This window comes from Heloderma suspectum, chromosome 10 (assembly GCF_057233095.1).
Source record: "Heloderma suspectum isolate Gila_16-S chromosome 10, 16-S_ref, whole genome shotgun sequence".
Classification (NCBI taxonomy): Eukaryota; Metazoa; Chordata; class Lepidosauria; order Squamata; family Helodermatidae; genus Heloderma; species Heloderma suspectum.
Genome location: NC_139467.1, coordinates 6,687,861 through 6,708,725, shown reverse-complemented (window position 1 = coordinate 6,708,725; position 20,865 = coordinate 6,687,861). Strand labels below are relative to the sequence as shown.

At 48.0% G+C, this 20,865-nt stretch overlaps 2 protein-coding genes across 5 annotated transcripts in view; one reads left to right on the top strand and one right to left on the bottom strand.

Annotated features, from left to right (window-relative positions):
• The window catches only part of ACTN4 (actinin alpha 4), a 114,955-nt gene extending 106,857 nt beyond the window's left edge, over positions 1-8,098 (top strand). For both annotated transcript variants that reach the window (XM_084814870.1, XM_084814869.1), the window contains exons 17-21: positions 196-375; positions 1,244-1,390; positions 3,572-3,652; positions 6,164-6,322; positions 7,286-8,098. In XM_084814870.1, the coding sequence (XP_084670996.1) occupies positions 196-375; positions 1,244-1,390; positions 3,572-3,652; positions 6,164-6,322; positions 7,286-7,444 (726 nt within the window). In that variant the 3' untranslated portion in view covers positions 7,445-8,098. The remainder of the gene's footprint in view (positions 1-195; positions 376-1,243; positions 1,391-3,571; positions 3,653-6,163; positions 6,323-7,285) is intronic.
• Positions 8,099-9,575: 1,477 nt separating this feature from the next.
• LOC146337561 (galectin-6-like) overlaps positions 9,576-20,865 on the bottom strand; it is a 12,181-nt gene continuing 891 nt past the window's right edge. For 2 of the 3 annotated variants that reach the window (XM_084814878.1, XM_084814877.1), the window contains exons 2-4: positions 13,792-13,880; positions 12,577-12,790; positions 9,576-11,519 (exon numbers count right to left, since the gene is read on the bottom strand). In XM_084814878.1, the coding sequence (XP_084671004.1) occupies positions 11,343-11,519; positions 12,577-12,790; positions 13,792-13,877 (477 nt within the window). In that variant the 5' untranslated portion in view covers positions 13,878-13,880 and the 3' untranslated portion in view covers positions 9,576-11,342. Of the gene's footprint in view, positions 11,520-12,576; positions 12,791-13,791; positions 13,881-18,085; positions 18,398-20,865 lie in introns of those variants that run through there. The other variant, XM_084814876.1, reaches the window with a different exon arrangement.

Here is a 20,865-nt window from a genome sequence, read left to right as displayed (position 1 = left end):
GAGCACTGGGGAAACGCGTGCCAAAGTCTGCAAATCGAGTGATAAGCCAGCCATGGAGTTGCTACTCACTCACCAGCACCCCCGGGAAAAGGAGGGTGGGGTGGGGTGGTGGGAAAAAGCATCTCTCAACTATTTCCAAGGCAACATGAGCAGCCTGCTTGCCCCTGACATGGCAATTCTCCTTCCCCCATCCAGGAAATCGGGCGCATCTCCATCGAGATGAACGGCACCTTGGAAGACCAGCTGAACCACCTCAAGCAGTATGAGCAGAGCATTGTGGAGTACAAGCCCAACATCGATGTCCTGGAGCAGCAGCACCAGCTCATTCAGGAGGCGCTCATCTTCGACAACAAGCACACCAACTATACCATGGAGGTGAGTGCAGAGGCATCCCGCCAGCCGCGTGTTCTGGTGGCGCACCGCACTGGGGGGAATGGCCAGCAAGGGGCGAGGGCTGTCCACGTTGGCACTTATGAGTAGCACGAGGAACTCCTAAGAACACAAGAAGAGCCCTGCTGGATCAGACTAAAAGCCTGTCTGGTCCAGCATTCTGTTCCCACAGTGGCCAACCAGCTGCCTACGAGAAGCCCACAAGCAGGACATGAGTGCAACAGCATCCTCCCACCCATGTTCCCCAGCTGGTATCGACAGGCATACTGCCTGATACTGGAGGAATTAGTAGCCATGGATAGCCTTCTCGTCCAGGAATTTTTCCAATCCCCTTTTAAAGCCATCCAAATTGGTGCCATCACTACATCTCGTGGAAGTGAATTCCATCATTCAGCTGTGCACAATGTGAAGAAGCCCGTCGTTTTATCTGTGCTGAATCTCCCACCAATCAGCTTCATGGGATGGCCCTTTTGGCTTCTAGGATTGTGAGGGAGGGAGAGAAATGTCTCCCTGTCCACATGCTCCACACCAGGCATCCTTTTTCTCTTCATGCTTAGAGGCCCTGTTTCCATGTCACCTGTTCGATAGCTGAGTGAGCCCCTGGTGCTGAGACAAAACGCCCTCTGTTGACCACTCCTGGCCTGCCGTGCTTTAACTCTTGACCTTAGGATGTGCCTCCATCCTAGATGCCGTATAAGCAGAAAGGAGATACCTTGGAAATGCCTGATTGAAATTAGTCCCCGATAGGTCCTGCAAGTAAGAGTTTAAGGGGGCAATTCCCCCATGAAAATCGGATTAAATAGCTGACGTTGTCTCCTCTTTCCCCCCTCCTTCCTCCAACATGTATCTCTAGCACATCCGTGTTGGATGGGAGCAGCTCCTCACCACTATTGCCCGGACCATCAATGAGGTGGAGAACCAAATCCTGACCCGGGACGCAAAGGGGATCAGCCAGGAGCAGATGCAGGAGTTCCGGGCCTCCTTCAACCACTTCGATAAGGTATCCTGGGTTAAAAGAGAGAGAGAGAGAGTGCGCACTCCTGGCCCCAGGAAATGGCTGGTGCAGATGGGCAGCATATTTTGCCTTCTACTTCAGCTGCAGTAAAGCTGCAGAGGCTGGCACAGGCTAGATACAGCCCTGGACTCAGTCCTAGTTGGCCATCTCAACCCTATAACCCAATGGATCATGGTTCAGTGCTGCAGTTAGGTCATTTAATACTCTGGTCTTGCACAGAGAGGGTGAGGGTATCCTTAGATGGTAATGTATATTATTTCACTTACTCCAAAATATGGTAAGCCAGCCTGGCTGTGTTTGCAGGTCCTGCTGCTGCTTCTGCTGAGGGGGACCCCGACATTTGCCCCCAAGCCTTACCCTGATGGCACCCGTATCCTGCTTCACTTCCAGACCACACTGTTGCAATCACAATATACATTTTTATCCTATCCTTCCTCCCAGGAGCTCAGGGCAATGTACTCTGGGTGTGTGCCCCCCACACATCCCATTTCATCCTCTCTTTCTACAACCCTATGAGGTAGGCCAGGCTGAGACAGTAGTCGCTGGTCCAGGATCACGCAGTAAGCTTGTGGCCGAGTGGGGATTTGAACCTGCGTCTTCTCGGTCCTAGTCTGACACTCTCTTACCAACTACACCACACTGGTTTGGATTGGGACAGTAAGTCTTAATTATCCCCCCCCCCAGTAAACAAAGCATCCCCCCATGCTAGCTTGGATCAAGGAGGGAGTGGGGGTGGTCCTTTGTCAGGGCAATGGTGGCAATACCCACCAACTTCCTCCAAAGCCTGCTCCTGCAGCTTGCGGCTCCTCCTCACCCAAATGTGCGGTGCAGGGAGTCTCTTTGCTTAAGAGGCTGTGGCAGACCAGCTGTACCTGCACTTGGTTTTTCTTCCAACAAAACCTTGTGATTCTGACGGGGCTTGTGGCAGGCAGATCTACCAAATGCCAGTCTTCATGTAGGCCTGCCCACTTTTAGCAACAAGCACCACCCAAGTTGCAAGGGTTTCCCTCTCGAAGAAAAGAGTTGTTGCGAAAACAGATGTGTGTATGATCTCCACCATAGCATTAGGTTTAATTTTTTTAAGGAGATTTCTACAACATAGATACATAGATGTATGCGCAAAGCCAGGGGTGGGCATAAAGTAGATCTCTGGTTGTTTTGGACTTCAACTCTCAGCATTCCTGACCGTTGGTCATCCTGGCAGGGATTTGTGGGAATTGACATCTCAAGCATCTGGACATCTGCCTTCTGCCCACCCCTGCGCTAAGCAACCTACCCTTGCCTTGCCACCAGAGGATAGGGGGAGTCTCCCTTCTCACCCCTGACAAAACTGAAAAGCACAAAAATATTTTTTTTCTTAAATGAGTGTTCCCCTTTGCCATCCAGACCAAGTAGACATGTGAGTTTTTCCTTCAAAGGAAACTGGCTGAGGGCACATTGCATTGGCCTGTGTAATAAGAGGAATCTCTCCTTCGTTCTGAGCTGGTGGCAGGCATTGCCATTCGTAATGTTTACATATTAATCACTCCCAATCTTGTACACAAATCTGTTCCAGATGTGGAACCGGTTTGCAACTGAATGTGTTAATAGATCTGGTGAGAAGCACAGTGTTGCGGTGTGGAAGTTCTATGTCTGGCAGTCAATCTGCGATGGCTCCTTCACACATGCCAATAACCTCCAGCAGTCATGAAGTGGCTGACCGCCCATCTGTGAACCAACCATGTGTCTTTTAAAGTGTAAAGGTGGATCTAACGGTCTGTATTTCCCTTGTAGAGACCTTTGCATTTAGAACCGGGGAAATGAATGTCTAATTCCTACATGTCCACAGTATCCAATTCTTGGCCTGAGCAGGGATGGAAGGAAAGTTACCAGTGCCTGGGCTGCTTCCAACCCTATGCTGCTGGGTTTACCTTCCCTCCTTCTCCTGGGTGCTCCAGCCAGGTCCTTGGAGAGGAATCCAATGGGCTCCTTCCTCCCAGCATCTGGACTTGCAGACTCAAGCTGGTTCTGATCTCCACCAATCAGCCGGCATTGAACTAATGGCGTGTCTTTTCCCCTCCACTTGGCCTCCTTTGTTGTGTCCACACGGGCCTTCCCGCCACCCCCTCCTTCCCTTGACGTGCATGCTGCGCCCTCCGCCCCTTCCTGTGCGTGGCCTGGCGGCAGGACCATGGTGGCTCCCTGGGACCTGAAGAGTTCAAAGCCTGCCTCATCAGCTTGGGATACGATGTGGAAAATGACAGACAGGTACCAGATGCCCGCTCACTGTGCAGCCTTCCGGCGATGTTGCATTTAACCTGATCTCCTTTCTCTCTTCTTTCGCCACATTGTTCCCCCCACCTTCCTCTTCCCCCAACCATCCTGTTGTTAATGTTTTTATCTCTGATTCTTGTGCCTGATTCTCTCTCTCCCACCCTCATCTTCTGTTAACATGGCATCTCAATGACTTTTCCTGACTGACTTTCTCTCTTTGCGTCTTTTTCTCCCTCCATGGGGCTGTTGCTCTTTCCTTCTTTTCATCTGTGCATGCCTTGTCTGTCTGCACCCTCTCCCTCCCTCCCTCCCTCCCTCCCTCCCTCCCTCCCTTCCTTCCTTCCTTCCTTCCTTCCTTCTCCTGTCGGCCTCTTGGAATAGAAGCGCACAGGGAGCATGGACACGGATGACTACCGAGCCCTCCTTATCTCCACGGGATACAGCTTGGTATGCTCTCTGCTTTTCCCCTTCTCTTCTTTGTACTGTCTGGGATGGTGATGATGATAACCTGAGCATTATGTCTGTCTGTCCTCGATTGCAGCTGACCTAGGGTGCGTGTGTGTGTGTGTGTGTGTGTGTGTGTGTGTGTGTAATGTTATGCTAATGTGGTTAAGGGACAGGAATACCCTTGGAGGTATTTGCAAGGTGAGGGACAAATTAAGGTGAATGTTCAGAGTTACAAATGCGTGGCTCTTTGCTCAGGCTGCCAACCACATTTTTTAACAGATCTGCATTTTTAAATCTATTTCAAGTTAAATAAATTTGCATATTACCCAGATTTCAGCTCAAGAGGCTTTTGAGAGAGATCAAAGGCAGAGGGAGAGAACTTGGACTTTAATAAACAAAAGATACATTTTTTTCTAGAAGAAAAAGACATCTTTAATTCATTTTCTGTTGCCAATTTGTGATTTAAATTTGATAGATGGACTGCCTGTTATGATTGCACCCCAGCATCAAAAGTAAAAACACAACTATGACCCTTAACTCACAGCCCCACCAATTAAAACTGGACTCGACTGATCATTCAACTGAAGCTTTTATTGAACTGCCAATTGAAAGCTTGCAGCCCAAATATTTGCTACTGCTTGCAAAGCAGATGTTTGTGGAGGCTATGTTGTAAGGTGAGGGGGAGTTCCCTTTGGTTGAGTGGGGGTGGGTAATTTAGGGCGCAATCCTATGCGTGTTTAGACAGAAAACAGTCCTAAAATTCCCAGCATTCGCAAGCAACCATGCTGGCTGGGGAATCCTGGCAGTTGGAGAACTTTTTTCTGTCTAAACATGCATAGGATTGCTCCCTTAATCTGTAATCCTTGGGGAAAGAGTAGTACATAGGAAGCTGCTTTATACCTTGCCAGACTATTTATCTGTCTAGAGGAGTATTGTCAAAGTCCTAACCAATTTAGGACGAGGATAGCTAAGAGTTCACCTAAGCCTACCTACCTGTTTCATTGCTGTGCTCATCAGGAGATACTCTCCTGGCGGTGCCTGAAATAATCAGAGGTCAGATCCATGATGGCTCAAGAATAGGGCCTTTAATATCATAGCATCCAATCTGGCACCTATTGAAAGTTTTCTTGTTCCAAGAAGCTTTCCCACAATGGTGATGTTGTCTTTTTTCCTTGCTGTCATGCTATTGCCTCTTCTAAGTTTTATACAGGATTTTATTCTAGTTTTATATTGTGGAGTTTGTATATTGCGAAGACATTTCCTTTTAATGTAAGTAATTCATAAATATAGATAGATAAGCACTCTTTCTCCAGGAGCTTGGGCAGAGAGGAATCTTTCTCATTCCTTGCTACCTGATCCTTTTTTAACTGGAGATGCCAGGGACTTTCTGCACACCAAGCAGTTGGCTCCACCACTGGATTTGGTCCCTCCCGAGTATAACAATATAACCCTCCCTAGAAGGCTCGGTGGGGTGGGGGTGGGGGGTGTTACATGTTAGTTAAGCCTTGGAGAGAGGAGGTCAAAGGGTTTGAGGCCTAGGCAGTATCACTTCATCTGGATGCAGTTCCTGTTGTTGCAAATTTTGGCATGTCCTGTCATGTTACTGGATGCACTTCTTAACACTGCAGAACTCCCAAAGCTGCGTGTCAGAATTTAGTATAGTTGCAGTCAGACAACCACTCTGGCGTAGTGGTTGTGTGAGGCGCCTTCCAGCATGCGGGAGGTGTCTTCCCTCAAGGCAATTGCTGGTTGTTTGAATGCTTTGACATGCCACAGATGGCCACCGAGTTTTCCCACACTGGAGGCATTCAAGACGAGGCTGGACAGCCATCTGTCTGGGATGCTCTGCCTTGGATTCCTGCATTGAGCAGGGGGTTGGACTCGATGGCCTTGTAGGCCCCTTCCAACCCTACTGTTCTATGATTCTGTGACTCCACAGCGTGGTGAGTTCCAGCCTGAGCCATGCATACCTCTCAAAGCCTTCAAAATGGCCTAAGCCGCCGTCTTTTGCCGGGGAGTTGAATGCCTTTCTCTCCCTCCCCCCCACCCCCTCCTCAGGGAGATGCAGAGTTCAACCGGATCATGAGCGTTGTGGATCCCAACAACAGTGGTGTTGTGACTTTCCAAGCCTTCATTGACTTCATGTCCCGGGAGACCACAGACACAGACACAGCTGACCAGGTCATTGCCTCCTTCAAGGTCCTGGCTGGTGACAAGGTAAGTTCAACAAAGCGGCTGGGAGGAGAATTCCTTCAATCCTGGACATTTCCATTTCTCTCCGTTGTCCCGCAGCCTTCATTAGTACAGGCCATGACTTAGGGTGATGGGTATGCAGGACTACAAAAAAAACAAATGGGTTGCTCTATGGGGCCCAGAATTCAGTTACCTGAGAATCTCCACTTTCCTGTATATTTAAAAATCAAGTTTCTAGCCCTTAATGACTGCAAATACATGCTTGAAAGTTTATGGCCAGTGCCTGCTGAAAACTCAAGCCAGACAAGTAGCTGAATCAAATTTCCAACAGTTGGGGTAAGGGGATTCAGTGCCCTGCATAATTTGTTGCCCCTTCCCCATGATTATCAAACAATTCATGCAAACTAAGATTAGGCAGATGTGTGTGATTTTTCCTTAATTTAAGACAGGTTGCACAATTTAGATTACCTTGGTGCAGAATTTAGAATTCTGTTAAACTGGAAAGCACATACTTAGTTGTATTTATTTATCTAAAGTATTTTATCCTGCCCCTCAGCCAAAAAGGCTCCCAGAGCAGCTTACAATAAAAAAAAACAAGGACCTGCCCATAGGCTTATGCTCTCAAAAAACACAACACCAAAGGAATGAGGAGGGAAGAGGAAACAGTTCAGTCTTTCAGCAGGGCTGGTGGAATGGCTCTTCTTCCCCTCTCAGCTCCCCCTGTTTGAGTTTCAAGGCAGTGCAGAACGTGACATTATTTCACAATGAAAGCCTTCAAAAAGGACTGACTTTGCTGTGAGAGATGAGTTTTGAGGCCTTGCAATTTGCGGTGAAATTGGGACCCCTCCCCACGAGCTTCTGGCTAATTCTATCCAGAGTTATCCTATAAGGGGAGCTTGATGGTACTATGGAATCCCAGCACAAAGAAGCAGCCTCGAGCACCCAGCCTGCGTGACCTCATGGAGGCATCTTCTCTTTCCCCCCCAGAACTACATCACGGCAGAGGAACTGCGGCGGGAGCTTCCCCCAGATCAGGCCGAGTACTGCATTGCCCGCATGGCACCTTACCAGGGGCCCGACACCATTCCCGGGGCCCTCGACTACAAGTCCTTCTCCACAGCACTGTATGGCGAGAGCGACCTGTGAGGCAGTGGGGGCGGCGGCGGCGGCAACAGCAAGCGCTGGCGCTTCTCGGGGAGGGGAGGGAAGGGGAGTGGGAAGCCACAGTTTGAATTTCCCTCCAAGCTGTATTCATTCGTTCTCTCTCTCTCTCTGTCTTTCTCTCTCTCTCTCTCTCTCACTCACACATACACACACACACACACACACACACACACACAGAGCAATGGGGACGTTGTCCTTTTCTTTCTTTCTCTCTCTCTTCCTTTGAGGACAGAAAGCTGCCTCCACGCTGGGCGACCCTGGGAGCTGGCCTATACAACTTTTTCTTATTGCGTATTCTACGAACACGGTTACCTATGCAATGGTTGTACTTCTTTCCTTTCCTAAAATACTAAGCAGAAGGGAGAGGCTCGATATCTCCTTACTTTCTGTACCTTTTCACTGCTTTGCCAGGGAGGGAGAAGGGCAGGTTCAAGAGCTTTTCAGCAAAGGGAAGAGTGCAGAAAACATACAGGCAGCCATGGTTTAGATGGCTATTTTTGTTAACGTAGAGATCCCATTCTATTTTTTTTTTCTATCAACCTTAAAAGGCGGGGGGGGGGGATTCTCCTATTGGCTGGTATGTCCTCTGAAGTTGGGTCTCTTTCTCCCCCATGCTTGGTCCTCCCCCTTTCTCTCTCTCTTTAATTTGTGTCTGGGCAGCCCAAACCCTAGCATGGGTCAATGGTGTGTTGACACCCAAAGCAATCCAGATCCAGAGGACTGCCAAGATCTGCTTCCTGCTCTCTTTTTTAAAATACAGAACCTGGATACCTCATTCCTTTCCAACCCTTCCAGCTAGCTGTGCTAGGCAGTTTGGAAATACTGTTCCCTCTCCTCTCCATCACCCCCATGAAGTCCTGCTTTTCCCACCCAGCACCTGCCTGCTACTCCCATCCTTAATGATACACACACATCTGGGGCGGCAGGGGCACATTTGGACTTCTGATGTACGCTGACCCAGGCTCACAGTTTCTGCACAGGCAAGTGGCTAGCTGTCCTTTCACTCAGTTTTCCTTTTGGGTCCTAGATGGCTCCTGTAGTCAGCATCTCTTATGTCAGCAAGCATCATCCACCTTCTCGCTCGTTTTAACCTCTGTAGTTTGACCTTCACCTGCTTGGTTGGTTGGTTTCCAATTCAGTGCTAGGTTATTTGGAGTGGGGGCCAGAGGAGAGAGAGACTTCTGGGGAGGAAGCGTTTGCTTTGTTCCATTGCACAGACTGAGTATGTAGGCAGAACCTCTCCTCAGTTCTCTCACTGCTGGCATCTTATTCACTGATCACTTAGAAGGGAGGCAAAAATTGTATAAAGAGAGAGATACACTCATCGTCCTTTGCACGCTAGGCCTGTGTCCTGTTTTAAAAACCCATTCCTCCTTTTTCCCTACTCCCAAGTCACCCCAACCCACTGTTTTTGTACAAAGTTTGGAAATACATTTATCTCAGCAATACTGACACAAATGAAGGGCAAAGCACAGAACAAGTTATGGTATACAAAAGAAGTAGATTTGCACATGCAAGTGGAAGGGTTTCTAATTTCCTCCAATTGTCAATTAAGCATCAGTCTTAAAAGCAGGTCATCTTCCCACATACGTGGCTTTGTCCGTTTTCCCTTTTGCACGCCCTTTTTCACATCAAAGCAGGGTGTGTTGTGTGCAGTGGGAAGAGAAATGAGATGGGGGGGTGTTGATCCATGGGGGATCATACCTAAAAATGCTTTTGGAGGCAGATCTTGAATGGTGTCTGAAAAGGAGGGAAATTGCAAGGTCTTTTGTTTGCCATCAGCCTTGGGCTGTGGGAAACCCAAGCAGGATGTCACATTAGTGAAATGGGACAGGTAACAGTCTGAAGCAAGTAAAACTTCTTTCTGGGTGCCTCAAAACTGCTCAGCTGCTCCCTTTTCCCTGTAGGCAGGAGCAACTCACTCGTTCCGTCTTCCTCCCTTTCTCTTCACTCTGAACAACCCTTTAAATCCATTGCTTCATGCTTATATATATATATATATATATTATATATATATCTATTTTTTTGTAATTTCTTCATCATGGTGCGGGGTTTTCTGAGGACCAAATTTAAATGAAAGAGAACCATGCAAAGATCTTTTTTTAAAAAAAAAAGAAAAAAAGAGAAATGAAAAACACAGCAAACTGTTGCAATTTAATAACGTCCAGGTTTATTATTATTAAATATATATATATTCATCTAGCATCGTATATTGCAGATCAGTGGTGGGTTTTTTTTGTCTTTTTCATTTCATCGTGTACTTAACGTTACGGCTGACTGTAGCACTGGAAACTGTAACATTCCCATACCTTTTTTTTTGGTCATCCATCTTTTCTCGTTTTGGTTCTCTTTTTTGTCGTCAGAGAAGGTTTCGCTTATTTTATTGCGTTTGCTACTGAATGCCTGCCCGTGGAGGACAGATACTTCAGCCGATAGGGAGTAGCCGGCTCCTGTCTGCCTCTGTTCATCATCAAGTCTACTCTAAAACTTCCAAGCTTTCTGGGGAAACCAGCCCTCCCTCCCTCTTGGGAGCAAGACAATAAAGTGTAATATTTTTAAGGATGATTTATCTGCTGTCGTTCTTCCCCAGCACCTCCCTCTTACTGCTTGAATGATTCTCATAAGAACAGCCATGCTGGATCAGACCAAAGGCCTCACTAGTCCAACGTCCTGTTCCCACAGTGGCCAGCCAGATGCTTCTGGGAAGCCCCAAAGCAGGCCCTGAGCACACTAGCACCCTCCCACTCAGGTTCCACAGCAACTGGTATGCATGATTATATGTGTACAGTAGCTCTTGATAGCCTTCTCCATGAATTTGTCTAATCTCCTTTTAAAGCCATCCAGGTTGGTGGCCATCGCTACATCTAGTGGTCACAGATTCCACAGTTGAACTATGCTCTGTGTGAAGAAGTGCTTCCTTTTATCTGTCCTTATCCCGAGTTGGAACATTGGCCTGTTTAGCCCATGGCTGTATACTTTGCAGCGGCTCTCTGAAGATTCATACACATGTCTCTCCAGCCCAGCTACCAAAGATCCTTTGAAGTTGAGATCTGTGGGATTCTTGAACACAGGGACACCTATGTGTGTTCTACCGCTGAGCTATGGCCCCCTCCGCCCCCGAAAAAGGTTGCAGATCTGATCATGGGTCTCCTGTGTTGCATCTGTTTAGGCCCTACCAACACTATGAGTACAACAGGGCAGTCCTATATTATGTGAAGATTGATTTTGGATTATTGAACTTCAGAGTTTGAAGAAGCTGACAGGGATGGGATGACCAGAACCAGCCGAAGAGTTTCAGGTATTTGGGGCACATGATCCAAATGGTACTCATTCCTGCAATCTAAAAAGCAGCAATAAACAATTTGCTGCCTTTAAGTTTCAAATATGTAGCTGTGCTTAATCAGTCTCTCTCTCTCTCTCTCACACGCACACATGCACACACAGAGTCTTGCCTGTCCAAGACAAACACATTTATTGTGATAGAAGCTTTTGTGGACTGATCCAAGACTGCTTCTGCATAAAGACTGTTTGCTGCTGCTTAATGACTCAAATCTGCCACCTCCAAGCAGCCATTTCATCTGCCTCAGGGTAGGGACAACTCAGGACCTTAGCAAAACCTTAATGTCTTGGTAGGGAGCTTTCTTGAGCCCTCTTGTTTCCTAGTCTATGTAGTCCCTGCAGTTAGACTCCTCCCCAGTTCCATTCTCCATATTTTTCCATTTCATGTTTTGGGGATCTGGTGGAGGAGAATAAATTATGCATAGCAGAATGGAAGTGTTGCTCAATTTGCATAATTTATTCTCATCACAGAATTTCTTTGTGTGCTGAGCGCAAGTTGCCTTGACCTTGAGGAGCCCTCTGTGCCCCCAGTTCATGCTTGCTAATGTCCTTGCCGGCCTTCGTCAGGTGTAGGGGCACAATTCCTATTTTCGCTGCTGCTTTCTCCGTTAAAGGACACTTTTTCGAGTTTGATGTCTCCATCCATCTCCAGGAAACGAATCCTCTTTGAGGGGAGGCGGTGGTCAAACTCACAAAGAAACATGCCATTCTCCATTATCTGGCAAAGAAAAAGGAAACATGATGAACCTCTATCTCAGCTAGGCCCAAGAATGCCAAATATTTTAGGTGGCTGGCACTCGTGATTTTATATCCACTAAAGACCCCTGAAATGTCTCTGGATCAGGCAGGTTCCTATTAAAGGCCCAGGAATTACCTTAATGGACTTTGACCTAAGATTCATCTAGTTTACCATTGTGCTTCCAACCAGCCCTCCTTCCAAACAAGCCAGGCACCTTCCCCATGTCATTTGTCCCCAGCGGCTGGTAGTAAAAGGCAAACCGCCTCCAGCCAGGGGAGGTTCCATTTAGCTCAACATGGCTCACTTCCAATGCTGGGCCTCTCCATAAGCGTGTCTGTCAAAGTCATTAAAGCTAGTGGCTGTGAGTTACACAGGTTAGTCACACTTTGTGCAAATACATTTGTCTAGCTAGTCGGGGTGACCGTAGGGACGCACGTTCTACAATTGTGAAGGTGAGAGAACACCATTCTCTCCGTGCTGTTCACAAAACTGTACCACAGAGGGGTGTTGAACCTCAGGCCTGTGGGCCAAATCTGGCCCTCCTGCATTCCCTAGATGGCCATACTCCCCTGGCCTCACCCCTTTCCCCCCAACCACCAGCCATTTGGTGGTTTCCTGGCTTTTGCGCAGTTTTCCCCCGCTCACATTGTATGATAATGAAATGCTACTCCTAAGGCTTCGTTACTGGCTGGAAGAGCTTTAAGCGAAAATATGCTGATTTTTGGCTCTGCCCCTTTTGCCTTTAGCCCCACCCACTGCTGGAAAGTGGCCCCCAAGAGTGTCTCCAAAATTGGATTCAGCTGTCGGGCTGCAAGAGGTCCAACACATCTGCTCTACCGTCTCCAGCTTGGTTCTCTTTCTCCCAACCCACAAGTATACTAAAAGCCCTAAGTGCTTTAACTTCCCCTGCCCATAAATGTACCTTTCTCCAGGACCTAAAGAGGCGGCTTCTCCTCTCCCTCACCCCACCCCAGTCCTTGGGATGGGGGTGTTCTCAACCCCCTTCCCTAACCAGAACAACCAGTTGCTACACAACCTTGTAGCCTTTGCTGGTGATGATGAATTGAATCTTGAACCTCTGGCCTTGCCGGAAGTGGGTTGCCGTCTTGTTCTCTTTCCCCCACTCTCTGTCTGTGAAACTGTTGAGGGCTGCAATAGCGGGGGAAGATGGGGGCCCTTCAAAGCTGAGTTTGAACCGCAGGGGGATGCTAGCCCCATGGAATTGACCATAAGCAAAGTCCACTTGGAACCTGAGGGAGAAGACGAGAGATCTCAGTTGCCTGGGTTGTTTTCTGCAGCCTTTCCTCCCACTTCTTCACTGTAGAATTAACCTATGGTGATTGGTTTGCTTCCTCAACCTTTCCTGCTAGCTTCTGTCTTATTTATTTATTTAGGGTACAATCCTTATTTATTATTACATTTATATCCCTCCGTTTTTCTTCTTGCAAGGAACCCAAGGCGGCTTACGTAGTCCTCTCCCTTTTAATCCTCATGACAACCCTGTGATGTAGGTTAGGCCAAAAGTCAGTGACTAGCCCAAAGTCACTCAGTGAGCTTCATGGCTGAGTGGGGACTAGAATCTGGGTCTCACCAGACCCAGTCCATCACTTGATAACCACGACACCACACTGGCTGTCTCTTCTTCTGGGGACAGGGATGGGGGAAAGGGGAGAAGAGTCAGGTGCTAAATTTTGTGGGTCAGGTAGGCTTGTGTTAAAGGCACAGGAGCTGGGCCAGCAAAAATAAACACATGGTGGTGTAACCCTTGTTCAAGTCTCAGCTTTATTCACCTTGGCCTAGTCCTGGGATGTTTTGGCCTACAACTCCCATCACTTGCCAGCAGAGCCAATGGTGAGAGACGATGGAGTAGGCCAAAACATCTGGAGGGCCACAAGTTGCCAAACCCAGGCCTAGTCCCATCTCTTTAGCCTAACTTACCTCATGCTGCTTAATTACTGAAAAGAAAGGTGGGGTTGGGGCCACCTTGAAGCCTTGCCTCCTGTGAGTTATGTGAATGTTGGGTGTAATTCCTCAGTGAGGAGGGAAAGTCTTTCTGTACACGTCCAGTACCAATCTCTTTTTATAGTATTCCACAATTCCCAGCACTGAGTGCTGGCATTAGGTGGGACAGGGGTGCGGGGTTAAGGCTTGCCTCAAATTAAGCCCTGCAAAATAATAATTCCCTCCAATTTCATGACCAGTACTGCCCGTAGAATCAGTTCCCATGCAGATGGGACTGGTATTGAGTTACCCTTTGCTCTGCTGTGGAATGAAACCTTCCAATATCACCCATGACTGTGGTTCTAGGCCCAAGGGGATGGCCCGGCTGTATGGCATCTTCTGCAAGGGAGAAAAAATAAGCGGTGCCTATCAGTTCTGGTTGCATATGCGTCTAGTCCTCTTGAGGACAGGAAAAAACTTTGCCTCTCAAAAAAACCCAGCAGCTCAAAACCCTTTGCAGTCCCTTCCGTAAATGGATTGAGCTGGAATTTTAGAACAGCATTTCCCAAATTGCGACCAGATTTGTTGGACTACAACCCCCATAATCCCCCAACCAACATAGCTAACCCATCTGGAAGGTGCCAGTTTGGAGGACGCTGGTTTAGAGAATGGATTCAAACCACCTCTCATCTTAACACTAGACAGAACAACCGCAGTCAAGAGAAAGTGAATGACCCAAGATATCCCATTGAGTTTCATGACAGAATAGGAATTTGAACCAAGGTCTCTTCAGTCTGAGTCCAATGCTGTATCTGCAGAACTGATGTGAAAATTCCCTCTTTGTGACCTCTTTGCTGTTTAAGTCAACTTGTTCTTTGATGCCTGTGGTCTCTGCTCTTTGCTCTGGCTCTTCCAGTCTGTCTTACAAGTATAATCAATATTTCCTGAGGCATGGATGCAAAGCTCTCCTTACCTATGAGCTCACCTGAGTCTAAGCCCTAGTTTCCTCACTTGCAGAATGTAAGTTTTAAAACATCATCTACCTCAGAGGGTTGTTACAAGAACCAGTGAGTCAGGGGAAGTAAAATCCCTTCTGTGCAATGCAGAATTGATGCATCATTCCCTTCCGAATTGTGTGATTTTCCACAACAGCTTGCCATTTGAGGAAGGTGTGTTATTCTAAAGAATACCTAAGATGTTACCGATCGGGCAGACAGGCTCCGTCCTGATCAGCAGTGGGCTGGGTTTGTTTTGCTTTTGGAATCTCCAATGAATAATTGAGAAATCCTAAACCAGTTTCAGTTCCTCCTTCCTAAAAAAGGGGAAACGGAGGAACTGTCGCAGTGATGGGAGGAGGAAGGAGATCCTGTCCACGAGCAAACGCATCAGTGTCTTGGTTGCAGACCTGCCTGCTTTGGTGTCAGCAATTCCACTGCAGCCTCCCTCTGGAGGTAGTGTAGCATCGGGGTTAAGGGCCCAAGCTGTGAGCCAGACAGCACCACATTAAAATGTCTCCTCCCTCAAACTAAGCAGGCGACTTTAAGTGAGATGCCATTACTGTGAGGTTACGTACCCAGCAAACTTCGACTGACTTTAAACCAGTTTCACCAAAGAATCTGGGAATTGTATTTTGGTGGGCTAATGGAGTCCGATTCGTAACAATTGTAGGTCCCGGGGAAGGGCGGGGTGGCTATTAAAGCAATGGAGTTGATGTCTGATCTCTGTGCCTCAGCCACATCTCCAAAGTGGGTCTACCTTGCAGGCCTGTGGCCAGGTTTATTAAGAGCGCAATCTTATGCATGTTTAGACCAAAAAAAAGTCCTACAACTCCCAGCATGCCCCAGCCAGCCATGCTGGCTGAAGCATGCTGAGAGTTATAGGAATTATTCCTGTCTAAACATGCATAGGATTGCACCCTGTGTTAGTGTGTAGGGCAGCCTTCCCCAATCTGGCGCCCTCCAGATGTTTTGGACTACAACTCCCATAATCTCCCAGCCAGCAGTCATCTGGAGGGGTTGGGTTGGGAGAGGCTGATATAGGGTGTGCTTTAAACAGGGAGACCTAGCACTATATAAAACAACTTCTAACATTTTTATAGCCATTTAAAATAAGAGTGCAATATATAATTAAAATGCATAATAGTATTTATATACAACATATAACAACAGTGTTATGCTGCTGTTCATGGCACTGGATTTACACTAAACACCACTTGGCTAAGAGATCTTGGGAAATGTCGTTCTGGAAGGCAGGTGGAGATTGTCTCCGTGAGCTCACCAAAAATACCACTCCTGAGGTTCATTGCGGGGAGCAGTGACAGACTGGTTTCAGAACAGGTTTCTAGTTGTAGCACAGGCACACTGTTTGTAAAAGAAGCGCTGAGAATGAGGGCACAGGGAGGGGAGCCCCAAAAAGGACATTGTGGCAGGCCAGTTTGACATTGGAAGGGAAAACCCACGTTGACTGGTGCCACTTGAACACAGAGACAAGTGGGTGGTTAATCTAAAACGTCCGCTTCCAAGTAGCCACCCAGTTTGCTATGCAAGGACCTGTGGGTACAGTTGCGCGAACCAGCAAAACTCAAGCCTGCCAAAATTCTCCATATTCCATCTCACAGCTCATTCTGACTTGAGTCCATATTAGGTTGTGTGCTTTGTTTTTTCCTTTTCGTATGAAAATCTGTGCGTATTTCCATGCATATTTTCCCAAATGTATGCATCAACTGTGGGTATTTTTGAAATGTACACATTTTTTAAATGTACACATGCCATCTTAACACTTTATTTTGAGTCCACAAATCACATTGTAAACTCAGAAACGTATGGACCTTGACTACAGATTGCATCTGAGTCCATGTTCAGTCTGAAAGGTGTGAACTTGGTGAAACGCTGATCAAAAATGAACAGAAGCAAATTTCTCATGCATCCCTACCTGCGGGTCACTTCCTCACATGCAGCCACCTTGTAGCAAGTCAGACTGTTCGTCCGTCTTGCCCAATATTGACTGGTGGCAGCAGCAGCTCACCTGGGGCCTTTGCCAGCATTGTCACCTACAACGTTTTAAAATCGGAGATGCCACCTCCAGAGACCTTCTGCATGCAAAACATGTGCTTTGCCGCTGAGCCACACTCTTCCCTAAGAACTGGGGCCTTCCACCGGGCAACTGAACCTGGATCTCCTGCTTGACAGTTGTGGATACCAGCTGCTATCTTACAAAGTGAGCTGGCCTGCATTCTGTAGGTCATCTGCCCCCAAGGTAGCACCCTTCCGAAGTATTGGACTACAGCTCCCATCACTCCACCTCTGGTCACAGAGCCGGGTTAGGGGAGGTGACTGTATGGCCTCGGCCTTCAATAAGTGGTCTGTAGCCTCCACTCCTGTTAGAGAGACGATGTTACCTAAAGTAGATTATGCTAGCAGCTCTAAATGATATTTTTGCTTCCAATGAATGAATGAAAAAAATAATAAGAGGAAAGGTGGACACATTTTCAAAAAATGCCTCAGGTTGGCCTTGGAGCAAATGGGTGGTACAGGGCGCTCCCGAGCCTGGGAAGGCTGACGGCAACAACTGTTGGCAGGTGCGAGCTCCAGGCTTTGCAGGGCCCTTGGGCAAGACGTGCTAAATGGGCCCGCTCCCTCCATGCGTCTCTCTTCTCACCACCGCTGTCAGCAGCTGCTCTTGCTCCGCCTCCTCTCCCTCCTCATGGCCACCTCTCACTTGCTTGACAGGCAGGGAGCAAGGAGGCCATGGCAGCTCTTCTCCTCCCTTCGCACCTTCACACCATCACTGAACCTGGATCTCCTGCTTGACAGTTGTGGATACCAGCTGCTATCTTACAAAGTGAGGTGGAGCGAGAGGCAGGTGAACAAGCAGGTTCAATGGGGAAGAGGAGGAGCAGCTCCAGGGGGGCCCTGCCAGTGGGCCCCTGCTGGGGCGTGGGCCCTCGGCAGGTGCCCCACCATGCCTGTCCTTGACTCCAGCCCTGCTGTTGGCTGCCCAGATGCCAAGGAGAACAGTGGGGCTCCTGTGTCTTTTAGAGTTGTGCAGAAGAGGAAATTTGAGAAAGTGCAGCTTCTCGAGGTGGGGGGGTGGGGGGCAAGACGCGCAGCACCTCTGCAATTCATTTTAAAGGACAAGCACCCCTGGCCTTCCTTCAGTATGTCTGGTCATAGTCATGTTCTGAAGCTGAATCGACCTTGGCACCTCGTGTTCACCTTGTGCTGAGCAGTCTTCCTGCTGCTAATTACTCCCCTCTCCTTGTTGGCTGTATTCCAGGGCCTGGGCTTTGCTCAGTAGTAGATCCACCTGCTTTGCATGCCAAAGGCCCCAGGTTCAATCCCTGGCATTTCCAGATAAAGCTGGAAAAGACCTCCATCTGAAACCCTGGAGATCTGATGTAAGTGGATGTAGAATAGCCTTTCCCAGCCTGGTAGCCTCCAGGTGTTGTGAACTACAACTTCCATCATCCCCCAGCTAGTCATCTGATGTAGCCAATACTGAGCAAAAGGGACCAATAGTCAGCATTCTCCGTTCCTCCCTGCACCCTCCTGCCTCCAAGGACCAAAAAGGCCAAAAGAAATGTAAATTATTATCTTTGTACTCACAAATGTCTCAAATTCTATTGCCATCTCCGTCCGTCGCACCTTTGCTGGAGGAGACACACAAAAAGGAGCCGCTCCAGTTGGCAGCCACCTCTTTTTATAGATGGAGCGGCAAGAGAGGTTTGCTCTCTGGTCCCCCTCAGGCCATCTTTCAGAGTGGCAGATCCACCCACGCCCAATGAGTCGTGTTTACTCAAGCTTCCCCATGAGGCTGATGTCACTGCTCCATCTATGAGCTGGTGCCTGAGAGGGCAAGGCTGTCACTAGGGCCCTGTTCCTCTCAACCCTCCACAGCTCATAGATCCGTTGTGAGCCAATATGAAGAGAAACAAATTCCCCTGAAAGTTGGGCAACAGAGAACACCCGACACCTAGAGGTTTGGGGGGAGGGGGCGGTGGAGTCCTTGCTCAAAGAAAGAGCTTCTTGCCAAATAGAGGGAAGTTGACTTCTGAGAACCAGCTGCGTGTATGGAACAACCTGTTCAAGTAAAGGGTTTTTATCACAAGACTGAAGATAATGGGTGACTCCTACTCCTTGTGTATGAATGCTTTGACAGCAGATGTAGCAGAACAGCTCAGTGCATCAGCTGGGAAGTCACCAGTTCAAATCTCACCTGTACCATGTTCTCGATAACATTTCATTTCTATGCTGCCCAATAGCCAAAGCTGTCTGGGCGGTTCACAACAATTACAACCCACAAATGCAAGATAATAAAAACATAGAATCTTTAACATACAAATCTTAAAAACAACTTAAGACAGTTAAAACCAAACAGTTACAATAACTGTTGATGAAACAACTGATATAAATGCCCCATCATATGCCGTCAAATTCCTGGGTGTAGAAGTCCCATTATCTCAGCCTCCTCTGTAATGTGCGGGAAGCAGCACCACCACCAACCTACTTTAACAGGCTTGTGGTAAAGAACACTTTTTTTAAAAAAGGAGCAATCTCTATGTAAATCCAAAGTTATTTGATTGCCACTTTGCAATACCGGGATGTAAGTGGATGCCCACATATGTAGGGTTCAGTTTAGCATGTGGGTTTTAAGGTGTGGCTTTCCTGGTCAGTTCTGTGTCAGCTGCTTCAGGCAATACACTAATGCTGTCCGTGCTGGTGCAGCATAGGGGTTGAAAGCATGAGCTGCATGCCAGGAGGTCAAGTTTCATCTCGGCCTTGAACTCAGTGGCTGATCTTTGCCACCTCTTGCTCCATTTGAACCCCTTATCTGTGGGGAATAAATACCTTTTCAAGTTTGTTTTACTGACAAAATGAAGGGAAAGTGTTTAGGGCCTGTCTCCAAGCTGGCACCCTCCAGATGTGTTGGACTACAACTCCTATCATCCTCAACCAGCATGGCCAATTGGACCTGTTGGTTGAGGATGACAGGAGTTGTAGTCCAATACACCTTGGAGAGCTCCTTTAGAGTTCTGACTGAAACCTGGAGCGGATTTACACACACCCCGACATTGGAGCCACCAGCCTCTACTGCCCTACGCTACGCTGGGCCTCACAGCCACCCTTCTGAAAAACACGTTTAAGGTGGGTCACCTTAATGTATTGCCCCTAGAAGCCCTGAAGGCGTAGATGCTCACCTAACTGACCCAAGTCTGCACTCTTCCACAAAGCAAAGCAAAACCCTTCAGTAACTTACAACAGGGGCCAGCAGAAGATGGATCTTTGGGTGGAGACCAGCCAGGATTTCTGACTCCCCGTAGTTTAACAACAAAATGCCCTTTTCCCCCCTAAATTGGGCTGCTGAAATCAAGAACACATGAAGGGAAACGGGTGTGCGTGAGTTCTGGTTCTGGTACTGAAGACAAAACTTCTGGGCTGAGCATGTGCTCAGAGGCCCCCTTGTTCATCAGTCCTCCTTGCACCTACCTGAGCTGCTATTTTGAACCTGGCTGCAATTGGTGAGCCATGAGCAGCAGTGTTGAACAGGGCCAGCCCTACTATTAGGCAGTGAGGTGGTTGCCTCAGATGGCCGATGCTGGGAGATGGCAGCAAAGCGTTGCAGGAGGGAGAGCTGTGGGTCACCTGGCCTACCGTGTGCCCCCCCCCCCCCAACTAGCCTGCGGCCTTCAGGTGAGGTGGAGGTTGCTTTCCTTTTGCCAGTGTTGAACTAAGATTAAAATGTCAGTTCTGTCAGCATTTGCACATGAATAGGAGGGAGGTGCCATCTTGTCCTTCACCTCAGGCAAAAAAAAAAAAAAAATGCTGTGGAGACAAGATAACTTATCTCTACTGTCCTAGCAGTTTCTCCCTCGGTACAGATGGGCTTTTGAGGAATCTGCCACATTGGCACAAAGAAGCCGATCAACATGGCCTTGCCTTAGTTATTTTCCACATTCCCTCATTTGATCCAGTAGGAGCTGAATTCTTCATACTGGATCACCTAGATAGTGCCGTCAGCCCACTGCCGCCAACAACTTTGCCTCTAACTCTCTCCTCCTTCCGTTGCTTCTGTGCCTTCTCCCTTCTATCAAACACATATTTTGCTATTGCCAACATCTCCACACTATTTTCCTGTCACCCTGGCTGGTGTTCCCTGAAATATTTTTGAATATCAGGAGCGGCTTGCTCCACAAACATACCTACTGTCAGGGCAGCATGACTTGCCTCATCAGGGTCAATGCCCCCATACATGTGCAGAGTGCGAGTCAAACGAACCAGGAAATCAGCAGGGGATTCTGATTTTTCTTGAGTTACAGCCTGCACCTTAGACCAGTTTATAGTTTTCTGACGCATTTGTTGTAGAATGGTGCTCATCCATTTTTGGT